This window comes from Choloepus didactylus, chromosome 23, assembly GCF_015220235.1.
Source record: "Choloepus didactylus isolate mChoDid1 chromosome 23, mChoDid1.pri, whole genome shotgun sequence".
Lineage (NCBI taxonomy): Eukaryota > Metazoa > Chordata > Mammalia > Pilosa > Megalonychidae > Choloepus > Choloepus didactylus.
In genome coordinates, this window is record NC_051329.1 from 20,567,125 (window position 1) to 20,588,220 (window position 21,096).

Here is a 21,096-nt window from a genome sequence, read left to right on the forward strand (position 1 = left end):
CAATAATTGTGGGAGACTTCAACACATCACTCTCTCCTATAGATAGATCAACCAGACAGAAGACCAATAAGGAAATTGAAAACCTAAACAATCTGATAAATGAATTAGATTTAACAGACATATACAGGACATTACATCCCAAATCACCAGGATACACATACTTTTCTAGTGCTCATGGAACTTTCTCCAGAATAGATCATATGCTGGGACATAAAACAAGCCTCAATAAATTTAAAAAGATTGAAAGTATTCAAAGCACATTCTCTGACCACAATGGAATACAATTAGAAGTCAATAACCATCAGAGACTTAGAAAATTCACAAATACCTGGAGGTTAAACAACACACTCCTAAACAATCAGTGGGTTAAAGAAGAAATAGCAAGAGAAATTGCTAAATATATAGAGACGAATGAAAATGAGAACACAACATACCAAAACCTATGGGATGCAGCAAAAGCAGTGCTAAGGGGGAAATTTATAGCACTAAACGCATATATTAAAAAGGAAGAAAGAGCCAAAATCAAAGAACTAATGGATCAACTGAAGAAGCTAGAAAATGAACAGCAAACCAATCCTAAACCAAGTACAAGAAAAGAAATAACAAGGATTAAAGCAGAAATAAATGACATAGAGAACAAAAAAACAATAGAGAGGATAAATATCACCAAAAGTTGGTTCTTTGAGAAGATCAACAAGATTGACAAGCCCCTAGCTAGACTGACAAAATCAAAAAGAGAGAAGACCCATATAAACAAAATAATGAATGAAAAAGGTGACATAACTGCAGATCCTGAAGAAATTAAAAAAATTATAAGAGGATATTATGAACAACTGTATGGCAACAAACTGGATAATGTAGAGGAAATGGACAATTTCCTGGAAACATATGAACAACCTAGACTGACCAGAGAAGAAATAGAAGACCTCAACCAACCCATTACAAGCAAAGAGATCCAATCAGTCATCAAAAATCTTCCCACAAATAAATGCCCAGGGCCAGATGGCTTCACAGGGGAATGCTACCAAACTTTCCAGAAAGAACTGACACCAATCTTACTCAAACTCTTTCAAAACATTGAAGAAAATGGAACACTACCTAACTCATTTTATGAAGCTAACATCAATCTAATACCAAAACCAGGCAAAGATGCTACAAAAAAGGAAAACTACCGGCCAATCTCCCTAATGAATATAGATGCAAAAATCCTCAACAAAATACTTGCAAATCGAATCCAAAGACACATTAAAAAAAATCATACACCATGACCAAGTGGGGTTTATTCCAGGCATGCAAGGATGGTTCAACATAAGAAAATCAATGTATTACAACACATTAAAAACTCGAAAGGGAAAAATCAATTGATCATCTCAATAGATGCTGAAAAAGCATTTGACAAAATCCAACATCCCTTTTTGATAAAAACACTTCAAAAGGTAGGAATTGAAGGAAACTTCCTCAACATGATAAAGAGCATATATGAAAAACCCACAGCCAGCATAGTACTCAACGGTGAGAGACTGAAAGCCTTCCCTCTAAGATCAGGAACAAGACAAGGATGCCTGCTATCACCACTGTTATTCAACATTGTGCTGGAAGTGCTAGCCAGGGCAATCCGGCAAGACAAAGAAATAAAAGGCATCCAAATTGGAAAAGAAGAAGTAAAACTGTCATTGTTTGCAGATGATATGATCTTATATCTAGAAAACCCTGAGAAATCGACGATACAGCTACTAGAGCTAATAAACAAATTTAGCAAAGTAGCGGGATACAAGGTTAATGCACATAAGTCAGTAATGTTTCTATATGCTAGAAATGAACAAACTGAAGAGACACTCAAGAAAAAGATACCATTTTCAATAGCAACTAAAAAAATCAAGTACCTAGGAATAAACTTAACCAAAGATGTAAAAGACCTATACAAAGAAAACTACGTAACTCTACTAAAAGAAATAGAAGGGGACCTTAAAAGATGGAAAAATATTCCATGTTCATGGATAGGAAGGCTAAATGTCATTAAGATGTCAATTCTACCCAAACTCATCTACAGATTCAATGCAATCCCAATCAAAATTCCAACAACCTACTTTGCAGACTTGGAAAAGCTAGTTATCAAATTTATTTGGAAAGGGAAGATGCCTCGAATTGCTAAAGACACTCTAAAAAAGAAAAACGAAGTGGGAGGACTTACACTGACTCTGAAGCTTATTATAAAGCCACAGTTGCCAAAACAGCATGGTACTGGCACAAAGATAGACATATAGATGAATGGAATCGAATTGAGAATTCGGAGATAGACCCTCAGATCTATGGCCGACTGATCTTTGATAAGGCCCCCAAAGTCACTGAACTGAGTCATAATGGTCTTTTCAACAAATGGGGCTGGGAGAGTTGGATATCCATATCCGAAAGAATGAAAGAGGACCCCTACCTCACCCCCTACACAAAAATTAACTCAAAATGGACCAAAGATCTCAATATAAAAGAAAGTACCATAAAACTCCTAGAAGATAATGTAGGAAAACATCTTCAAGACCTTGTATTAGGCGGCCACTTCCTAGACTTTACACCCAAAGCACAAGCAACAAAAGAGAAAATAGATAAATGGGAACTCCTCAAGCTTAGAAGTTTCTGCACCTCAAAGGAATTTCTCAAAAAGGTAAAGAGGCAGCCAACTCAATGGGAAAAAATTTTTGGAAACCATGTATCTGACAAAAGACTGATATCTTGCATATACAAAGAAATCCTACAACTCAATGACAATAGTACAGCCGGCCCAATTATAAAATGGGCAAAAGATATGAAAAGACAGTTCTCTGAAGAGGAAATACAAATGGCCAAGAAACACATGAAAAAATGTTCAGCTTCACTAGCTATTAGAGAGATGCAAATTAAGACCACAATGAGATACCATCTAACACCGGTTAGAATGGCTGCCATTAAACAAACAGGAAACTACAAATGCTGGAGGGGATGTGGAGAAATTGGAACTCTTATTCACTGTTGGTGGGACTGTATAATGGTTCAGCCACTCTGGAAGTCAGTCTGGCAGTTCCTTAGAAAACTAGATATAGAGTTACCATTCAATCCAGCGATTGCACTTCTCGGTATATACCCGGAAGATCGGAAAGCAGTGACACGAACAGATATCTGCACGCCAATGTTCATAGCAGCATTATTCACAATTGCCAAGAGATGGAAACAACCCAAATGTCCTTCAACAGATGAGTGGATAAATAAAATGTGGTATATACACACGATGGAATACTACGCGGCAGTAAGAAGGAACGATCTCGTGAAACATATGACAACATGGATGAACCTTGAAGACATAATGCTAAGCGAAATAAGCCAGGCACAAAAAGAGAAATATTATATGCTACCACTGATGTGAACTTTGAAAAATATAAAACAAATGGCTTATAATGTAGAATGTAGGGGAACTAGCAATAGAGAGCAATTAAGGAAGGGGGAACAATAATCCAAGAAGAACAGATAAGCTATTTAACGTTCTGGGGATGCCCAGGAATGACTATGGTCTGTTAATTTCTGATGGATATAGTAGGAGCAAGTTCACAGAAATGTTGCTATATTAGGTAACTTTCTTGGGGTAAAGTAGGAACATGTTGGAAGTTAAGCAGTTATCTTAGGTTAGTTGTCTTTTTCTTACTCCCTTGTTATGGTCTCTTTGAAATGTTCTTTTATTGTATGTTTGTTTTCTTTTTAACTTTAACTTTTTTTTCATACAGTTGATTTAAAAAAGAAGTTTAAAAAAAAAAAAAAAAACAAGGAAAAAAAAAAGATGCAGTGCCCCCTTGAGGAGCCTGTGGAGAATGCAGGGGTATTTGCCTACCCCACCTCCATGGTTGCTAACATGACCACAGGCATAGGGGACTGGTGGTTTGATGGGTTGAGCCCTCTACCACAGGTTTTACCCTTGGGAAGATGGTTGCCGCAAAGGAGAGGCTAGGCCTCCCTATGGTTGTGCCTAAGAGCCTCCTCCCGAATGCCTCTTTGTTGCTCAGATGTGGCCCTGTCTCTCTAGCTAAGCCAACTTGAAAGGTGAAATCACTGCCCTCCCCCCTATGTGGGATCAGACACCCAGGGGAGTGAATCTCCCTGGCAACGTGGAATATGACTCCCGGGGAGGAATGTAGACCTGGCATCGTGGGACGGAGAACATCTTCTTGACCAAAAGCGGGATGTGAAAGGAAATGAAATAAGCTTCAGTGGCAGAGAGAATCCAAAAGGAGCTGAGAGGTCACTCTGGTGGGCACTCTTACGCACACTTTAGACAACCCTTTTTAGGTTCTAAAGAATTGGGGTGGCTGGTGGTGGATACCTGAAACTATCAAACTACAACCCAGAACCCATGAATCTTGAAGACGGTTGTATGAGGATGTAGCTTATGAGGGGTGACAAGGGGATTGGGAAAGCCATAGGGACCACACTCCACTTTGTCTAGTTTATGGATGGATGAGTAGAAAAATAGGGGAAGGAAACAAACAGACAAAGGTACCCAGTGTTCTTTTTTACTTCAATTGCTCTTTTTCACTCTAATTATTAATCTTGTTATTCTTGTGTGTGTGCTAATGAAGGTGTCAGGGATTGATTTGGGTGATGAATGTACAACTATGTAATGGTACTGTGAACAATCCAAAGTACGATTTGTTTTGTATGACTGCATGATATGTGAATATATCTCAATAAAATGAAGATTAAAAAAAAAAAAAAAAAGACATAATGCTGAGCAAAATAAGCCAGGCACAAAAAGAGAGATATTGTATGTTACCACTAATGTGAATTCTGTGAAAAATGTACAATGTTTTATACTGTAGAATGTAGGGGACCTAGAGATACCAATTAGGGGAGGGGGAATGATAATCTAATAAGAACAGATAAACTATGGAGGGTAATCTCAATGTTATGGGAATGCTCAGGAATGATTATGGTTTGTAAACTTTCTTGGATATAGTAAGATCATGTTGGAAGCAATAGAGTTATTTTAGGTTTTTTTTTTCTCTTATTCCTTTGTTTTCTTAGGGGTTGTTAATTTTCTTGGGGTATGGTAGGAACATGTTGGAAGCAATGTAGCTATTTTAGATTATTTGTTTTTCTTACTCCTCTGTTTGGACATGGTTTATTAATTTTCTTGGGGTATGGTAGGAACATAGTGGAAGCAAAGTAGTTATTTTAGGTTATTTGTTTTCCTTAATCCATTGCTTTGTTTGAAATGTTGTGGGGTTTTTTTGGTTGTTGCCTGTTTGTTTTTAATTTTTTGATAAACAAAGTTAAAAAATTGAAAAAAAATCAGTAGAAAAATGGGAGTAAAAACTAAATGACAAATAGGGTGGGATGGGGGGATGGTTTGGGTATTCTGTTCTCACTTTTATTTTTTATTCTTATTCTGATTCTTTCTGATGTAAGGAAAATGTTCAGAAATAGATTGTGGTGATGAACGCATAACTATATGATCATACTGTGAACAGTTGATTGTATACCATGGATGACTGTATGGTTTGTGAATATATTTCAATAAAACTGAATTAAAAAAAAATAAATAAAGTTGGTAAGCTAAAACCACAAAAAAAAAAAAAGGTGGTTTTTTCCTTAAATAAATTGAGGGCTTTGTCTAATAAATATCTGCTGAAGCATGTGAAGAAATTAGAGTGCTTAAATTCAGAAAACAATCTTGATTCACTTAGTAACCACTGGCAAAATCTTCCCAGAAGGGCTAAGATAGAAGGTGACCCTTTCTCAAGAAATAAAAGCTTGGCATTCAGAGAAACACAGATTATGTAAAAATGATTGCCAGTAGAGGCTGGATGAGACTTCACACACTAACTCTAAAGTTGCCTTTTAAATAAGTAGCAAACCAACCAATGTCCCAGTTTCAAGGGGGAACATTCTAGATGAGTTTTTAACATTTTACTTTGCAGTGTGGGGTAGGCTTAGTTCCCTGGTTATCTGAGATTTCATTATCTTAAAAGATTTCCTGTTGCATAAGGAAACCAAAGGTGTCATACCACGAAAATATTCATCAGTGAACTGAGCAGTATAAAATATGCAACCTCACAGATATTCCATCTAGCACAACCAGCAGCATCTGCTCCTACCCTCCTAGGTGTAGAGTCTGTGCAACTTACTCCCTTGTGGATGGCCAGAGGTTTAGAAACAGAAAAAATACATGGCAGAGTAAAAGCACAGTTTGCCAAAGCTATGGGAAATCAGGAAATTGATGAAAGTAATACTGTTGCATCACTTGAACCATTTCTAAAGCCACTGGCACATGGGGATCTAGCTAAAAAAAATCTGCAACGATGAAGACATGATGCATCTCAAAAGAGAATGACTTGATCATTCAATTGTTAGACGTCCTCGGGAAAATGGATGAAGCCCCCAAGTATTTTTACAAAATAATCCACTCTCATCACTCTCTGAAAGTCAAATATGATGCTACCATTCAGCTTGCTGGAAAACTTAAACCCTAATAAAAAAAATCATATTTTATTTATTCTTTAGTCTAAGTACAAAGTTTGTTAAATAGATAATCAGATTATGAGATTCTTTTATCTTCATTATTTAGCTTCATTTCTTGAGATAAACTTCAATCCAGTCTTCTTTCCCTCTGCAATTGGCTATGAAATTGTGGTCCTCATTTTATGAGGTTCACTTACTGAGACCTTATTGTTCTCTCAAGTGATGCTCCTGCCTGTAAACTGACCCCAGTTCAAAACCAGGCCCAGTGAGAAGAGAAAATCCAAATATCCTGGGTCAAAAAGGCACTAGCCATGTCAAACACTGATAGGTTCTATACAATTGGAATTTCTAGAACCCTAGGGCAGGCTGTAGAAAAATTAGTGCTGTGAAGTTAAATACTGAAAGTCAACTTTACATCGCTAGATCCTAGTATTACTTACAGGAATGTCCTGAATTATCTCTGTAAGGGAGTGCATTCACTTTGCAGCTAATAGTTCTCAGAATGGAAGGCAAAGGCAGGTGGGAAACAAGTCTTTACAAAACTAGTAGTGACAGCAGAATAGAGTAGTACAGGTGGTGAATGCAGATTGACAGTGAATGTCTGTCATACCAAGTAGTTCTCACCCTGGCTGTGGATGAGGATCACAGGGGAGCATTTAAAACAATCCTGGTGTCCCAGTTCCATGCCAGACTGACTGAATCTCTGCAGGGTAGGGCCCAAGAATTTGTTTAAAAAACTCCTCAGTTGATTCTAATTTCAGCCAGGGCTTGAGAACCACTCACCAAGACACTGACTACTCTACCAAGATGAAATACCTGCCCAGCATAAAATGAGGGGGATTAGCTAGCTTGTGTAAGTGGCAAGAAATCAGTTGGTGGGCTCCATTCAGAATGAGGAGGAGCTTCTTGAACATCCTAAAGCAACCCCACAAATGGCACCCCCCTCCCTCCCTCCAAAGGGCAGCCAAGCCAGGTGCCGGTTCATTCCAACCTGTGAGAGGTATTTATACAGCTGGCGATCTCGCTCAAGTCCCAGGCAAGCCAGGAGCTCCTCCTCCCCACCCTCCAGCAGCTGGTAGAAGATGTGGAAACTCCGCTCGCCCTGGTTTTGATAGATGACTTGAGACTTTTCAATCAAGTAACTGATGATGTGTCCCCCTACGGGAATGCCCTTCAAGACAGAACAAAAAGATGCAGCAATGACATACAATCAAGCTACTCTTTTACTGCGATCTTTTGATGAACAGAAGTTCTTAATTTTAATGAAGTCCAATCTATCAACATTTTATGATTTGTGTTTTCTGGATTCTGTTTTAATAGACCTTCGCCTACCCCAAGGTCATGAAGATATTTTCTGTGTGTTTTTGTCTCGAAGCTTGATTGACCTTTCACATCTATGACTAGGATCCATCATAAATTAATTTTTTGGGTATGGAGCGAGGTAGGGGTCAAAGGTCTTTTTATCCATATGGATAAAAATCGATCAGCATCATGTATTAGAATGACAAACTTAACTCTACTAGACCGCAGTGGTGCTTTTGTCATAAATCAGGTGGCCACAGATGTGGGGTTCTCTGTGGACCAACTCGGGTCCACTGACCTGTTCATCTATCTTTGTGACAACATTGCAGGGTCTTAATTATTATTTTTAAACACAAATTTCCAAAACAAGGATATTTGGATATTTGTGTTCCAGAATATATGTGGAACTCTTACAAATCAATAATAAAGTAAAGACAGGCAACCCAATTAAAAATGGGCGAAAGACTTCTTTTAAGTTAAAGAAGATCTTTAAATGGCCAATAAGCAAAACTTTCATTATCAGGGACATAAAAATTCAAATCACAATGAGGAACAATTATATCCCCATCAGAATTTCTAAAATTTAAAGAGACAACAATGCCAAACGTTGGCAAGGGTATGGAGCAACTGAAACTCTCATTAATTATCATAACATTGGTGGTAAGAACCCAGCAACTGCATTTCTGGGGTTATGTCCAACATAAATGAGAACTTATAGCCACTAAAAGACACATACAAGGATGGGTCACAGGACTATTTGTAATAGTCCCAAATTGGACACAAGCCAAAGTTCATCAGTGGAGAATGGATAAATTGTGACATAGTCATATCATTAAAAAAATATGAACTGCTACATACAACATAGACGAAACACAGAGACATACAGTTGATTGAAAGAAGCCAGACACAAAAGAGAACATGCCAAATAATTACATTTATATGAAGTTCAAGAACTAGCAAACAGAAGAGTGGTAACCTTTGGGAAGGGAAATATCGTCAGAGAAGGGCAGGAGAGCCTTCTGGGTGCTAGCCATTTCTGCATCTTGATCTGGGTGGTGGTTATACAGATAGATACATTATGTAAAAATTCATTGTGCCGTACACTTATGATTTTTGCACTTTTCAGCATGTGTGCTAAATGTCAAAAAAAGTTTAAAAATATACATAGTAATTAAATTGTTTTCAGTCTTTACATTCCTCTTGAAAACCCTGAGCCAGTCCATCCTCTCTGCGGCCCTTGAAGCCCATCTAGCTGCTGTTTTCTAGTCTCCAGTGTCACTCTGCCACTTGGAGTTACCAGTCCTTGAGAAATCAGTATATCCTTGCCACTTGTATCAGCCCCCATTTAAATTCTGTGTATTGACGACACGGCTCCACCCATTCGTTGACACATGGCCTGTTAAGTAGCTGCAGCAGGGGTCACGTCTCAACTATTTACTATTTGGCCCTTTACAGAAAAAGTCTGCTGACCCCAGCCACATAAATATGTATGCCTAAACAATATATTGTTTGGTTTGACTTGTTTCCAAGCTTTATTAAAAAATAACATCACAGGGACAGACAGTATATTCTATCCGTGTCATGTGTAACTGTAGCTCATTTGCTCTCACTGCTGTATAATAGGCACCCCATTAGTGACCATACTACAATTCAGCCATTCTCCTGTCGATGGACATTTGGCCATTTCTAGATATTTTGATCGTTTCCAGTCTTTTTACCATCATGCACAGAGCTGATGTGGGCATGCTCATCCCTGTGTGCGTCTGTACACATATTTCTGGGAGTGGAATGACTGAGTCCTAGAATACATGATTTCAACGTCACAAGACACCATATTGTTTTCCAAAGGGGTCGTACCAATTTAACCCCTGCCAGCATTGTGTAGAAGTTCCTAATGATCCATATCTTTGCCAACACCTGGTTTATCAGATTTCCTAAATTTTGCCCACCTAGAGGGTATAAAATGGTATCTCATTGTGGTCTTAATTTGGATTTCCGAAAACTAGCACTAACCCTAGATTTTTCAATTGTTTGAGCCAGCAAGTTCCCCTTCTCCCTTTCTGCCTTGAGTTGGGTTGCTGTCACCGGCAAAGTAAGGGGTCACCATGCACCAGGATCAGGAACTTCAGTGTACCTGGAGGTCAAACTGTATGTCCATGTATTTTCCAAATCTGCTGGAGTTGTCATTCCGGAGCGTTTTGGCATTTCCAAAAGCCTTGGAATAGAAAGTGAGGGAGGAAAACTAAACCAAATTGTCATTCATTGTCATTTAAGCTCACCATGCTGGTCAAATTCCTTACCCTGAATCACATGCTTATTATGGGAATGAAGGAGGTGGAAGGCGTAGGGATGAAAATCACACTGAACACCATTAATAAAGGAATTGCTAAGTGCAGATAATTTGGGGCCAAATATGGGGTCTGACTCAGGGAAAAGTAGAAGGGGAAAATATCTTCTAAGAATCCAATCTAGTACCATATTTAAAATGGTCTAAGGAGAGGTTTGCAGGCTCGTAGGCCCTTGCTGTTCCAGAAGGCACAACTAACAACTCCCATTCATCAGACCCCTTCTACATCAGAGAGAGAAGTTGTTTGGCCCAAAGGGTCTACTGGGGAAATTCCTTCTACCATAAACATCTCCTTTTAAAGCAATGGCAAGACAAAAACACAAGAGAAAGTGACTTGTTCCAGATCAGACAGCAAGTCAGTGCATTATAATAGCAGAAATTTTAATTAAATAGCAATAAAAATTAATAAATAAAAAGTATAATTTTAGAGCCTGCTGGTTCTGCTGTTTGCCTTTTGTGCAGTTATCCTGCTCAAACCTCAGAAGCTCCTTAAAAGGGAGGTGCCACGAGCAGACCCATTCCACAGATGGGGAAATAGGCTCCGAGAGGTGCAGAGACTTGCGGAAGTTTGCTGGGGTGTGGCTGTGCTGGCATTAGAATCCCTGCCTGCCAGACTTCAAGGTCATGCCCTTAACTCCACACTATGCATAAGACTCTTCTTAAGTTCCAGGCACTGACCTGCTCGTTTTGACTGACAGGCCCAGGCAGAGGGTCTCTCTTTCCCAGTGACCGCCCTGGCGCTCCCTTCCACAAGTTCTGGCATTTTGCCCAGGAAACCCTTACCTCCAGCACCGGATTGGAGAGTAGCAGCCGGTCGCGGGCTATCTGCAGTGACTCAGTCATTGGGCAGGTCACCGCGAAGTATTGGAGAATCTTCTTGGAGGCCTCTGTCTTCCCTGCGCCACTCTCCCCGGAGATGAGGATGAAGTGGTTATTTAGCTCCGAGCGCATCGTGCGGTAAGCGTTGTCAGCTATGGCGTAGCTGGAGAAGGAGTGGGACACAAATGAGTAGGCCTCAATGCTACTTTCCCTGGTTCTGATACTCAGGAGAGCAAGAGGACAAAGTACCCTGCTTCCAGGAAGCTGCACCCAGACTGTGGTGCAAGACACTGAGCTCAGACCAAAAATAAATCCTCACCGTGACTGATCAAACACAAAGTGCACTAGGGACCAAAATCCAAATGGTAGAAGAGTTCAGGTGGAGACTTGGAGAGTTTGCAGAAATATTTTTCAAAATTTTTCAATTTTTAAGAATTGTCAATATTTCTTATAAAAATAAGTTGGATACTAAATGACATCCCCAGGAGATACTTTATTAATTGTCAGTGGAAAGGACATCTTGTCTAAATAATAACTTAATTGACATAAGATCTTATTATATTTCTCTTTCCCTTAAAACCTAGAGTATTAAGAACGTAGAGGCAAGAAGCCAAAAGGATTTCAAAACCTTCTGATATCTTTAGGACAAGAGATCAACCTTTTTAAAGGTTTTATCTCCAAGATTAAAAACCAAAGCATGAAGACCTCTGAAAAATATAATCTTAGCTCACAGCAGAGTTGGAATTTGGCTGTTTCAGAAATCACTGGTGGTCATAATTACAGAAAGGTCTGTAAATGCCTTGGGAAATAGGATAGCTCAGTCACCAAAGGCAAATGAGGGAGAACCTAAATATTAGCCCAGAAGTCAAACAGGAAGGAAAACTGGGAAGTTTGGCAAAGCCCGAGTCACTTTTAGACCAGGCAGGAAATGTCTCATCTTGAGGACGTCCATCCCCAGGACACTTCCTACCAACGGGTATTCTCTTTAGTGGCCATGACACCCAGGCACCAGTAGGTGGCACTATAACAAGTGGCTCCCCAGAGAAGACACCTCTCTAGCCACTCTTAGATTTCCCAGCAGTTCTACAAAAATGCCACCTCATCAATATTTAAGCTGAGTTTTGATAAAGACTTGCTCAACTTTTCTAGCACTTCAAAGACTTATTTTGCAAGAAAGCAGCAGTTTAAGTGAGGCATAGAAGCTAATGAACATGCAACAGAAAAAGGGAGGGAAGGAGGGTGGATGTGTGGGTCTATGGCAGAAGGAGGAAGTAATACAGGGAAGGGAAGAGGAGGGAGGGGAAAAATAAATGAAAAGGAATGAAAGAAATAGAAAAATACTCCTATCAAAGACCCTGTGGATGCCACTTACACATGGGGTGGCAGTTCAAAGAAATTCACCCCTTGATAAAGTTCCATCTGCTTCGTGGTGTAGATTCCGAGCTCCTGGTATGGATTCACGGACACAAGGAGGGTGCCAATATATGTCTAGAAGAATGGACAAAAGCACTAGTGAGGATTCCACCATGCAAATGGCATAGCAAAAGACCAGCACGCACTATGATCCCCATGCATTCATCTAGCGTTGAGGATATAAGACGATAATTAAGACAGGTAGGTTTCTGCTAGCATGGAGGGATAGGGGGCGGGGGATGGCAGGCAGACAACCAAAGGATCAAGAGAGCTTCAAATAGAGATGAGTGCTAAGAAAGATGTAAATAGAGTAAGGAGACAGTGTATGGCTGAGGAAAGGCACCATAGCTTGTGGGCTTAGGAAGGCTTCTTTAAGGAGGTGACATCTGAGCTGAGATTTGAAGGATGTGGAGGCAGCTGGGAAAGAAAGACGGCAGAAAGGGGGATTCAGGCTGAAGGGACGAGTTTGACAGGCTGGTGGCATTGGAGGCCAGTGTGGCCGAAGCCCAGGGAGTCAGGTGCGATTGGGAAAGATGACGTCGCAGAGGGAATGGGGTTCAGATCAAGCAGAATCTGTGGGCTGTCCTGATGAACTGAGGTTGAAATGCAGTGGATGGGGGAGAAGGGACTCCCCCAGCCCCTACACTGAAATGAAATACCTGACCTGAACTGTGGCATGTCAGAGAAATACATTTCTGTAGTGTTGATGCAAAAGAAAAAGACGCAATGGATGGTTTTAAGGAAGGATGCCACGATCTGTGTTTTATAAAGAGCTCTCTGGCCACTGGGTGAAAGCGGGGAGAGTATATATAACAGCCATCTAAAATTGGGCAAACACTCGAAACCACCGGCATTTATTTCCCTAGATATCAATGTTACATTCTACTAAAATTCAAAAGTTTTTCAAGTCCTTATGTTTGTAAGTAATAAAGCACTAATCTAAGTCTTCTTGGAATATGATTATGAATATATGAAGCTCTAAGCTTTCATATAGAAAACATAACGACTTAGGTTCCTTTAGGTCTAAATACATCTGGTGTTTTCAGATACTGGGTTCCTTGTTAGTTTTCATTTCAGAGTCTCAGATACTGGAAATATGAAAGTCTACATTAAGATTATGCTAAAAACATTCTAACTAATATTTCCATTCTCCAAGACAAAGTCAGAGAATCGGAACAGAGAACAGTATCTTGAGAAGAAGTTTGCTTTGCTCTAATCAGCAGAAATCTGGTTTTCCAGGGTAGAATTTAGTTTCTGAAATTTATCTGTTTAAACCTGAAACATTTAGCTTAGTCATGATGATCCCATCCTACTGTTTATCCTTCTCCATACCATGCTACTTCTCCTTTTGCTTACACATAAAATCAGTATCAATTAAGGGGAATAACTCTGAAAGTCAGGCTTTTGGAGTATATATTCTAGGAAACACCTTGGTCATTTCTTCTGGTAAATTCAGTTTCAACATATAGGTTGTCACGGGCATCATTACAAACAATATAACTACAAGACAGATACTTTAAATTGCTTCTGATTGTCTAATTCACTCTTAGCTAATACTAATAAATTCTCAATAAAATTAAATAATTTCACTAACACTCCTCTTCCCCTCTCCCCCACCATGGAATTTACTCTAAAGGAATTTATCTGAAAATCAACCAGTGAAATCAGGGTGTGGTGATAAGTAGGGAACTTAATAAAAACTGGCCACCTCTAAAGTGACAAGACGGACCTGAGAAGACTTCTGGTGAAGTGCCACAGTCTTGACCCTTAAAGATTCACAAGATGTGGTGACCATCTCTTAGGTTTGCCTGCCTGGGAGCTATTATTCATCCTTCTACCTAATTCCTTTGAGAAACCCTCTTCCCCAGCTCTCCGTTTATTGGTCAGCCGGGCACTGTCCCCACCCCTCAGCTGCAGGGGTGGACCTGGGTAACCCAAACTGGCCAATCAGAATATTCCTCATCCCCAGCCACGGGGATTGGGTCAAACACAGGCACGTGACCTAAGATGGGCCAATCAGAGCCAACAAACATCAGTTCTAGGCCATTTACTAGAATTTCTCCAGGAAGACTTGCTGTCTTCCCAATAGCAACACCAAGGTGGTAAAGCCTCAGCCTGGATCTGCTGTCAGCCATCTTGCCACCGTACAAACAGAGGCTGCCTGAGAAAGAAGCTGATGCAAAGGAAGGCAGAGCAGACAGATGGAGAGAAAGAGTCCTCGGGACATGGTCTGGGACCCTAGATCTACCCATGGACCTTAAAGTTACATACGTCAATAGATCCCCTGTTTAAGTCAGGCCTCTCTCACCGAAAGCCGTAACAGCCTTAACACAAGGAACCAAGAATCCAAGAGGTTACATACTTCCCTTTAATGGCTAACCTCATAGAGTGAGATTGTTCAAGGTCATCAAAGCCGAGAACAGAGGGAGGGAACAACCACTCTCGGTAAACAGTGGGAAATGGGTTTAGTTACATATATGAGGTTCTCGCTGAAACGTTTGCGAAGATTGTCCAAAAAGGCAGTTTCGCTGGTGTGCACGTCCAACAGCACAAAATCCTGCACCCCGACCTTGTCCGGGGCGGTCAGTGCTCCTTCCATGTGCAGACGGATGTGCTTCCTCCTCACCTCTTCTCTCTGCGGGAAACAGAACATTCCTCAGCAGATCGTTCATTAGGGAATTTTGACTGGATGTCTAATATGGAAATAGCTAAGGTGCTAAGCCCTGGGGATGGTAGAGAACCAAGATTCAATTACGCTGCCTTGGTTAAGAGTTTACAGTCGATATGAGATGATGACGGTGTAGATGATGATGATGATGTTGATGATGATGATGATGATGATGATGATGATGGCGGCGGGGGCGGCAGCAACAGCAGCAGACAGGAAACAAGTGTTCACTATGTCAGATGCTGTTCTAAATGCCTGGCTCGTCATGTATTATTTAATCCTCAGTACAACCCTGTGAAGCAAGTACTATTATCATGCCCATTGTGCAGATGAGGAAACTGAGGCACAGGACGGTTATAAACATGTGCGAGATCTGCCAAACGGCAGAGCCAGGTATGAATCTAGGCAGCCTGGCCCCAGAGTCTGCCTTCCTGACCACCATGTAGTCATTACATGTTAATTGCTTAAACTCATTATGTAATTCCCAGATGAGGGGGATACACACTGGTGAGGAGTTTGGGTGAGAAAAGGAATTTCTTGTTACAGAGGAGAATGCAAGGGAGGACAAGCATGGAAGGAAGCCCCCTTCCTAAGCTCAGCTTCAGACTCTACTGGAGAGGGTGTAGGAGCAGCCCACTGGGGCCAGAGCTGCTCCATGGTCACCAGGCAAGCAGGAAGCAGCCCTCCTGGGTGCAGGTGGGCAGAGAGTGTCAGGGCATTGCTAGGTGTGGGAGGCCTGGCACTGCAGTGGTTGAGCTGAGAGCTCTGTGGAAACAACCCTCCAGGGCATGGGCAAGCATGCAGGAGTTGGGGTGCTGCTCCCTGTTGAGGTTATGAGGTCACCTGGGTGCTCTGGGTACATTGAGAGCATGCTCCCACCCATGCAGCACTGTATGCAGCAGAAGCAAGAAAAAGCAAAACTTAGAGAAAGGAACCAGGAAGGGAAGTCCTTCTCTGATTACAGTGTTCTTCAGGGCCTTCTAGAGACGAAGATCAACATCACACTCGCCTTGAGGAGAAACACTTAGAGTCTAGTTCATTGCAGTGCAAGTGAAGAGTGAACTTGGAGCTGGGAGGCAATAACTGATAACTGACACATATGGATATATGCAAAGAACTACAAAAGCCAAAGCAATTTCAAAAAAAGTAAAGCACAGAGAGAAGACTCACGCTTCTTATAACTCAAGTTATCAAGACTGTGCATCAGTCAACTGATTTTTGACAAAGGTGCCAAAACAATTCAGTGGGGAAAAGGAAAACAATTTCAAGTAGTTGTTCTGGAGCAATTAGGTATCCATAAGGAAAAAAACTGCACCTCGACCCCTACCTCACACACACTATGTATACATTAACCTGAGATGGATATTAGACCTAAGCATGAATACAAAATCTATAAAGCTACTAGAAGAAAACAGAGGGGAATATCTTTGCTTTCTAGAGGGAGGCAAAGTTGTCTTACACAGGACACAAAGATATAACTATAAAAAAAAAACTGAGAAGTTTGACTTCACCAAATATAAGTCTTCCCATCTGAGACACTGTTGAGAAAATGAATAGGCAAATCATAGACTGGAAGAAAACACTCACAAACTACATACCTGACAAAGGATTCGTATCCAGAATAAAATAACCCCTATAGCTCAATATAAAAAAGACAAACCCAATAAAAATTGTGCAAAGGATCTGAATGGATACTCCAGAAAGGAAGATATACAAATAGCCAATAAGCACATAGAAAAGTAATGTCATTAGTTGTCAGGGAAACACAAATTATACCCATAACAAGAGATCACCAGAAGTGTTAAAACTTGAAAAGATAGACAATACCAAATACTGGCGAGGACGTGGAGCAGTCTGAACTGTCTTATGTTGCTGGTGGGGATGTCAAGTGCAAAAAGGTCTGGCAGTTTCTTCTAGAGTTAACTATACTTCTATTCTTTCACCCAGAAATTCCACACCTAAGTATTTACACAAGAAAAACGAAAACACGTGTCTACAGAAAGACCTGGGCACAAGCATTTATATCTACTTTATTCATAATGGTTAAAAATTGGAAACAGCCCAAATATCTCTCAACTGGAGGGTGGACGAACGCAATGTGGTCCATCTGTACAGTGGAATGAGCACAGCAATGAAAGAAGGAGCTGCTGATATGCACAACTGGATGACTCATATATACATTAGGTTGAGTAAAAGAGCCCAGACATAAAAGAGAACATACTGTGTGATTCTATTTATGTGAAATTCTAGGATAGGCAAAATTAATCTACAATGAAAAATCAGAAGAGTTGTTGCGTGGTTGGGGCAGGGGGATTGTCTAGCAAAGGACATTTTTGGAGTGTGCTGGTTTGGAGCTGTTCTGTACCCCAGAAAAGGCCATGTTCTTTTGATCCATTCCTGTGGGTGTGGATCTATTGTGGGTGAAAACTTTGTTTAGGTTGTTTCAATTGAGATGTGATCTACCTAATTCAAGGTGGGTCTTCATCCTTTACTTGGAGTCCTTTATGAGAGGGTAAAGGACAGAAAAAAGCCAGAGAGCTCAGAGAGAGAAACACCCAGAGAGCTTGGAGAGAAAAGCCCCATGAGAAGCAAGGACCCACAGAAATGGAAAGAGCCAGAACCTGAAAGCAACAAAACCTGGGAGAGAAGGATCAGCAGACGCTGGCCATGTGCCTTCCCATGGAACCCCAGATGCCACTGGCCTTTCTTCAGAGAAGGTATCATCCTACTGATGCTTTAATTGGGACATTTTGACGGACTTAGAACTGTAAGTTTGTAAATGAATAAATCCCCATTGCAAAAGCCAACCCATTTCTGGTATATTGCACTCCAGCAGCTTTAGCAAACTAAAACACGGAGTGATGGAAACATTCTCTATCTTGATATGACTATGAGTTACATGAGTATATTTATTTACCAAGATTTGGTAAGATTTTGTGCATTTCAATATATGTAAATTTCAACATAAGACATAAGTAGAGTAGGGAGGGGTAGGGAGTCGATGGAGGTATAAATGGAAACAAAATGGCAAAATATTAATGAATGTTGAAGCTGGTATGGGGAATTTATTATACCATTCTGTTTACTTGGTATACACTAAAAGTTAAAAAAAAAAAAAAGAATGGCCACCAGATGTCTCCCTGCACTAGGCAATAGAGCTAGAAAAGCTAAATCACCAGCTTCCTAAGGCTGCTGTAAACATGAATTTAGGTTAAACAATAGTCTCACTTTAAAGGTTTCTTTGCTTATTTTAGACTTATTGTTTACCATACACATTTTGGTTGACCTACCTAGCATTTATTTAAACTTTTTATTAGCATTAACACACATACAACCCAAAATCTCACATTTTAACTGCTTTCAAATATACAACTCAGTGGTGTTAAGTACATTCACAGTATCTTGCTCCCATTACTACCATCCATTACCTAAACTACTTCGTGCCCACCCCACCCTCCACCCCCGTTCCTCTCACCCCTTAGCACCTGGTAACCTGCAATCTACTATCTGTCTCTATGAATGTACTTATTCTAGGTATTTCATATAAGCTAGATCATACAACATTTGTCTTTTATGTCTGGGTAAATTCACTCAACATGATGTCTTGAAGGTTCATCCATGTTGTTGCATGTACCAGAACTCTTTTTTACAATCAAACAATAGTGATTTCAAATAGTCTCCCTTTAAAGGTTCCTTTGTTTATTTTAGATTTATTGTTTACCATTCAAACCAGTTCAGTGTGGTACTTAAGGGCATGGACTTTGGAGAATGAGCCTGTCCAAGTTCAAATCCCATTTTTGCTGTTTTCTAATGGTGCAACCTTGGGAAAGACTCTGTCTCATCTCTATAAAATGGGAGAATAATTTACACAGAGTTGCTGCTTTGAACAGAACAAGACATGTGGACCATTTGGAAAGGTGCCGGGCACAACATAAGCTCTGTGAGAGCTTGCCTCCTTCATCGTTAGTATTAACAATGTGATTATCAGAAAGGGGAACACAAAAAGAAAAGGTGCTGGTTAGTCATCAATGAACCCCTATTAACTTGGGAGTGGGCTGGGGTCTGACATAATGTCTGGAGCTACACCAATAAATATTACTGCAGTCAGGTTGCTGGGGTGGAGGGTAGGGAGATGAGCCAAGCTGCTTTCTTATCCAGACCCCAGAGACAGAAGAGCACTGAGCCCTGCAGTCAGCCCCAGGGGCTTATGCAACCTGCAGCTCCAAAGGATTTGTAAACAAAACAAAGTAAAACAACTCATAGATAAAAGAATGTGACAATTTTAACTTGCAAGGGCGGAAACACCATCTATTTCAGAATGGAGTTTTATTGATAGCAATATTTCATTTCTATTAGATGGAATATTTTTCTAGTTCATTTCAAAATATCCTTAAAAGGGTATGGGAAAACTAGAGTGTCCCATTAAGACTGACGACAATGGTCAAAGGGATGAAGATTGTGGCATCAGAGGAGAAAGAAATAAAGAAATCGGAGTGGTTCCTTCTTGACCAAGAAGATGATTAAGGGGCGAATCAAGAAGAGAACACCATATCCAGAAATAATCAGTAAGAGGAGGAAATCAATGAGAGAGATGTTCTTGTTACATCTAAAAGGGAATTCCATCTTTGGGATGGTAGATACTTCCTACAGGATACTGTTGTGCAAACAGCAGAAATCAGGGTCCTGGCAGGTCTGGTGAATTAGTGAAACCAGCAGGCTGGAGCAGGGTTGAACAGCCGGCTAAGGTGTGTGGCCACAGCTCAGCTCCAACAGCTTGACACCGTGTGTGAACAAAGGGCCCGTGTTGCCAGATCTTCCCTTATGTGAACTCCAGTTTTTGCCTTGCAGGATGCTAGACTGCAACTTCTGCAGCAAACACTCAAAAATAAAACAAGCCATTCTTTGTCTCATATGGTTTAGACATTTCACTCATCTGAAGGCAAAAGATTCAATGAGGTCCCACTGGGACCATTGGTTTAGAAGTATCAGCTACGCAGTGACGATCTGGTCATTTTACCTTCTACATAATCTAGGCCTTTACCCAGTGTGTGTGCAGGGAGGGAAGGGGGAGGGTACAACGTATATAAAGATGCAAGAAGCTATGACAGAGACAGGTGTGCCTGCCAAATACTCCATGGGCTCCCCCACATTTTCAACCCCTACTTATTGTGGGTGGAATCTTGTGATTTCTTCTGACCAACAGGTCATTAGTAGATAAGTTGATAGTGTCCTTGCTTATCAGGATGCCCGTATCACCTTCTACATAGACTCAGAGACCAGGGATGTCTCAGGTTATCAGATACACATTCACACAATATATCATATGCATAGAAAATATGTCATATGTAACATATTATATCATATATGGTATTAATCTCATATATAAAATAAATTTAATAAAATATCTCATGTGATATTGTATATGATATACTGCATATAAAGTATATCTTATATATCATATATAATATACATAAATAAATCTCATATATATAAATTCAGCCATTCCTCCAATAGGACGAAATTGGACACTAGGGGAGCTCATTGCTATTGTTTCTTGTTATTGCCTTTTCAGTAGGCAGTGGTGCTAGGAAGTTTTGTGTATATATATATTTTAATGAAATACATGATGACTTTAATCTAATTCACCGATTCAAGTATCTAATAAGTTTGTACTTAACCTCATTTTTCTCATATCTTTTCTTCTTTCTCTCCCCTCCAATTCCAGTTCAATGACAAAATCAATTTTTCATTTGCCTTACCCTACAATAATCTCAGAATAACAGTACCGATACCACCACCAACTTGATTGCTGAAAATAGTTTGGAATTTTATGAATTGCTTGTCCTTAAGGTATACCTCACTGGGGTTGCACAAACCCATTACTGTGTTTTTAAGTTCCCTTAAAATAGTTGCTCTCTGTGTGGCTAGACCAACAACTAGATGCACGTTTAGGTTCATTTATTTTGCTTTACTTATTTTTATAAATTGCTTTTTAAATGTAATTTATTTTGTATTTATGTGAAATACTTACGTGGTACCAAAGACCAAAACAATGCACATTCAAAGA

The 21,096-nt window shown here is 40.2% G+C and overlaps 1 protein-coding gene across 1 annotated transcript in view; it reads right to left on the reverse strand.

The window, feature by feature from the left end:
• MYO1H (myosin IH) overlaps positions 1–21,096 on the reverse strand; it is a 124,655-nt gene that overhangs the window by 31,223 nt on the left and 72,336 nt on the right. The window contains exons 2-6 of the mRNA XM_037817331.1: positions 14,835–14,996; positions 12,321–12,436; positions 10,913–11,111; positions 9,917–9,997; positions 7,472–7,651 (exon numbers count right to left, since the gene is read on the reverse strand). Coding sequence (XP_037673259.1) covers positions 7,472–7,651; positions 9,917–9,997; positions 10,913–11,111; positions 12,321–12,436; positions 14,835–14,996 — 738 coding nt within the window. The remainder of the gene's footprint in view (positions 1–7,471; positions 7,652–9,916; positions 9,998–10,912; positions 11,112–12,320; positions 12,437–14,834; positions 14,997–21,096) is intronic.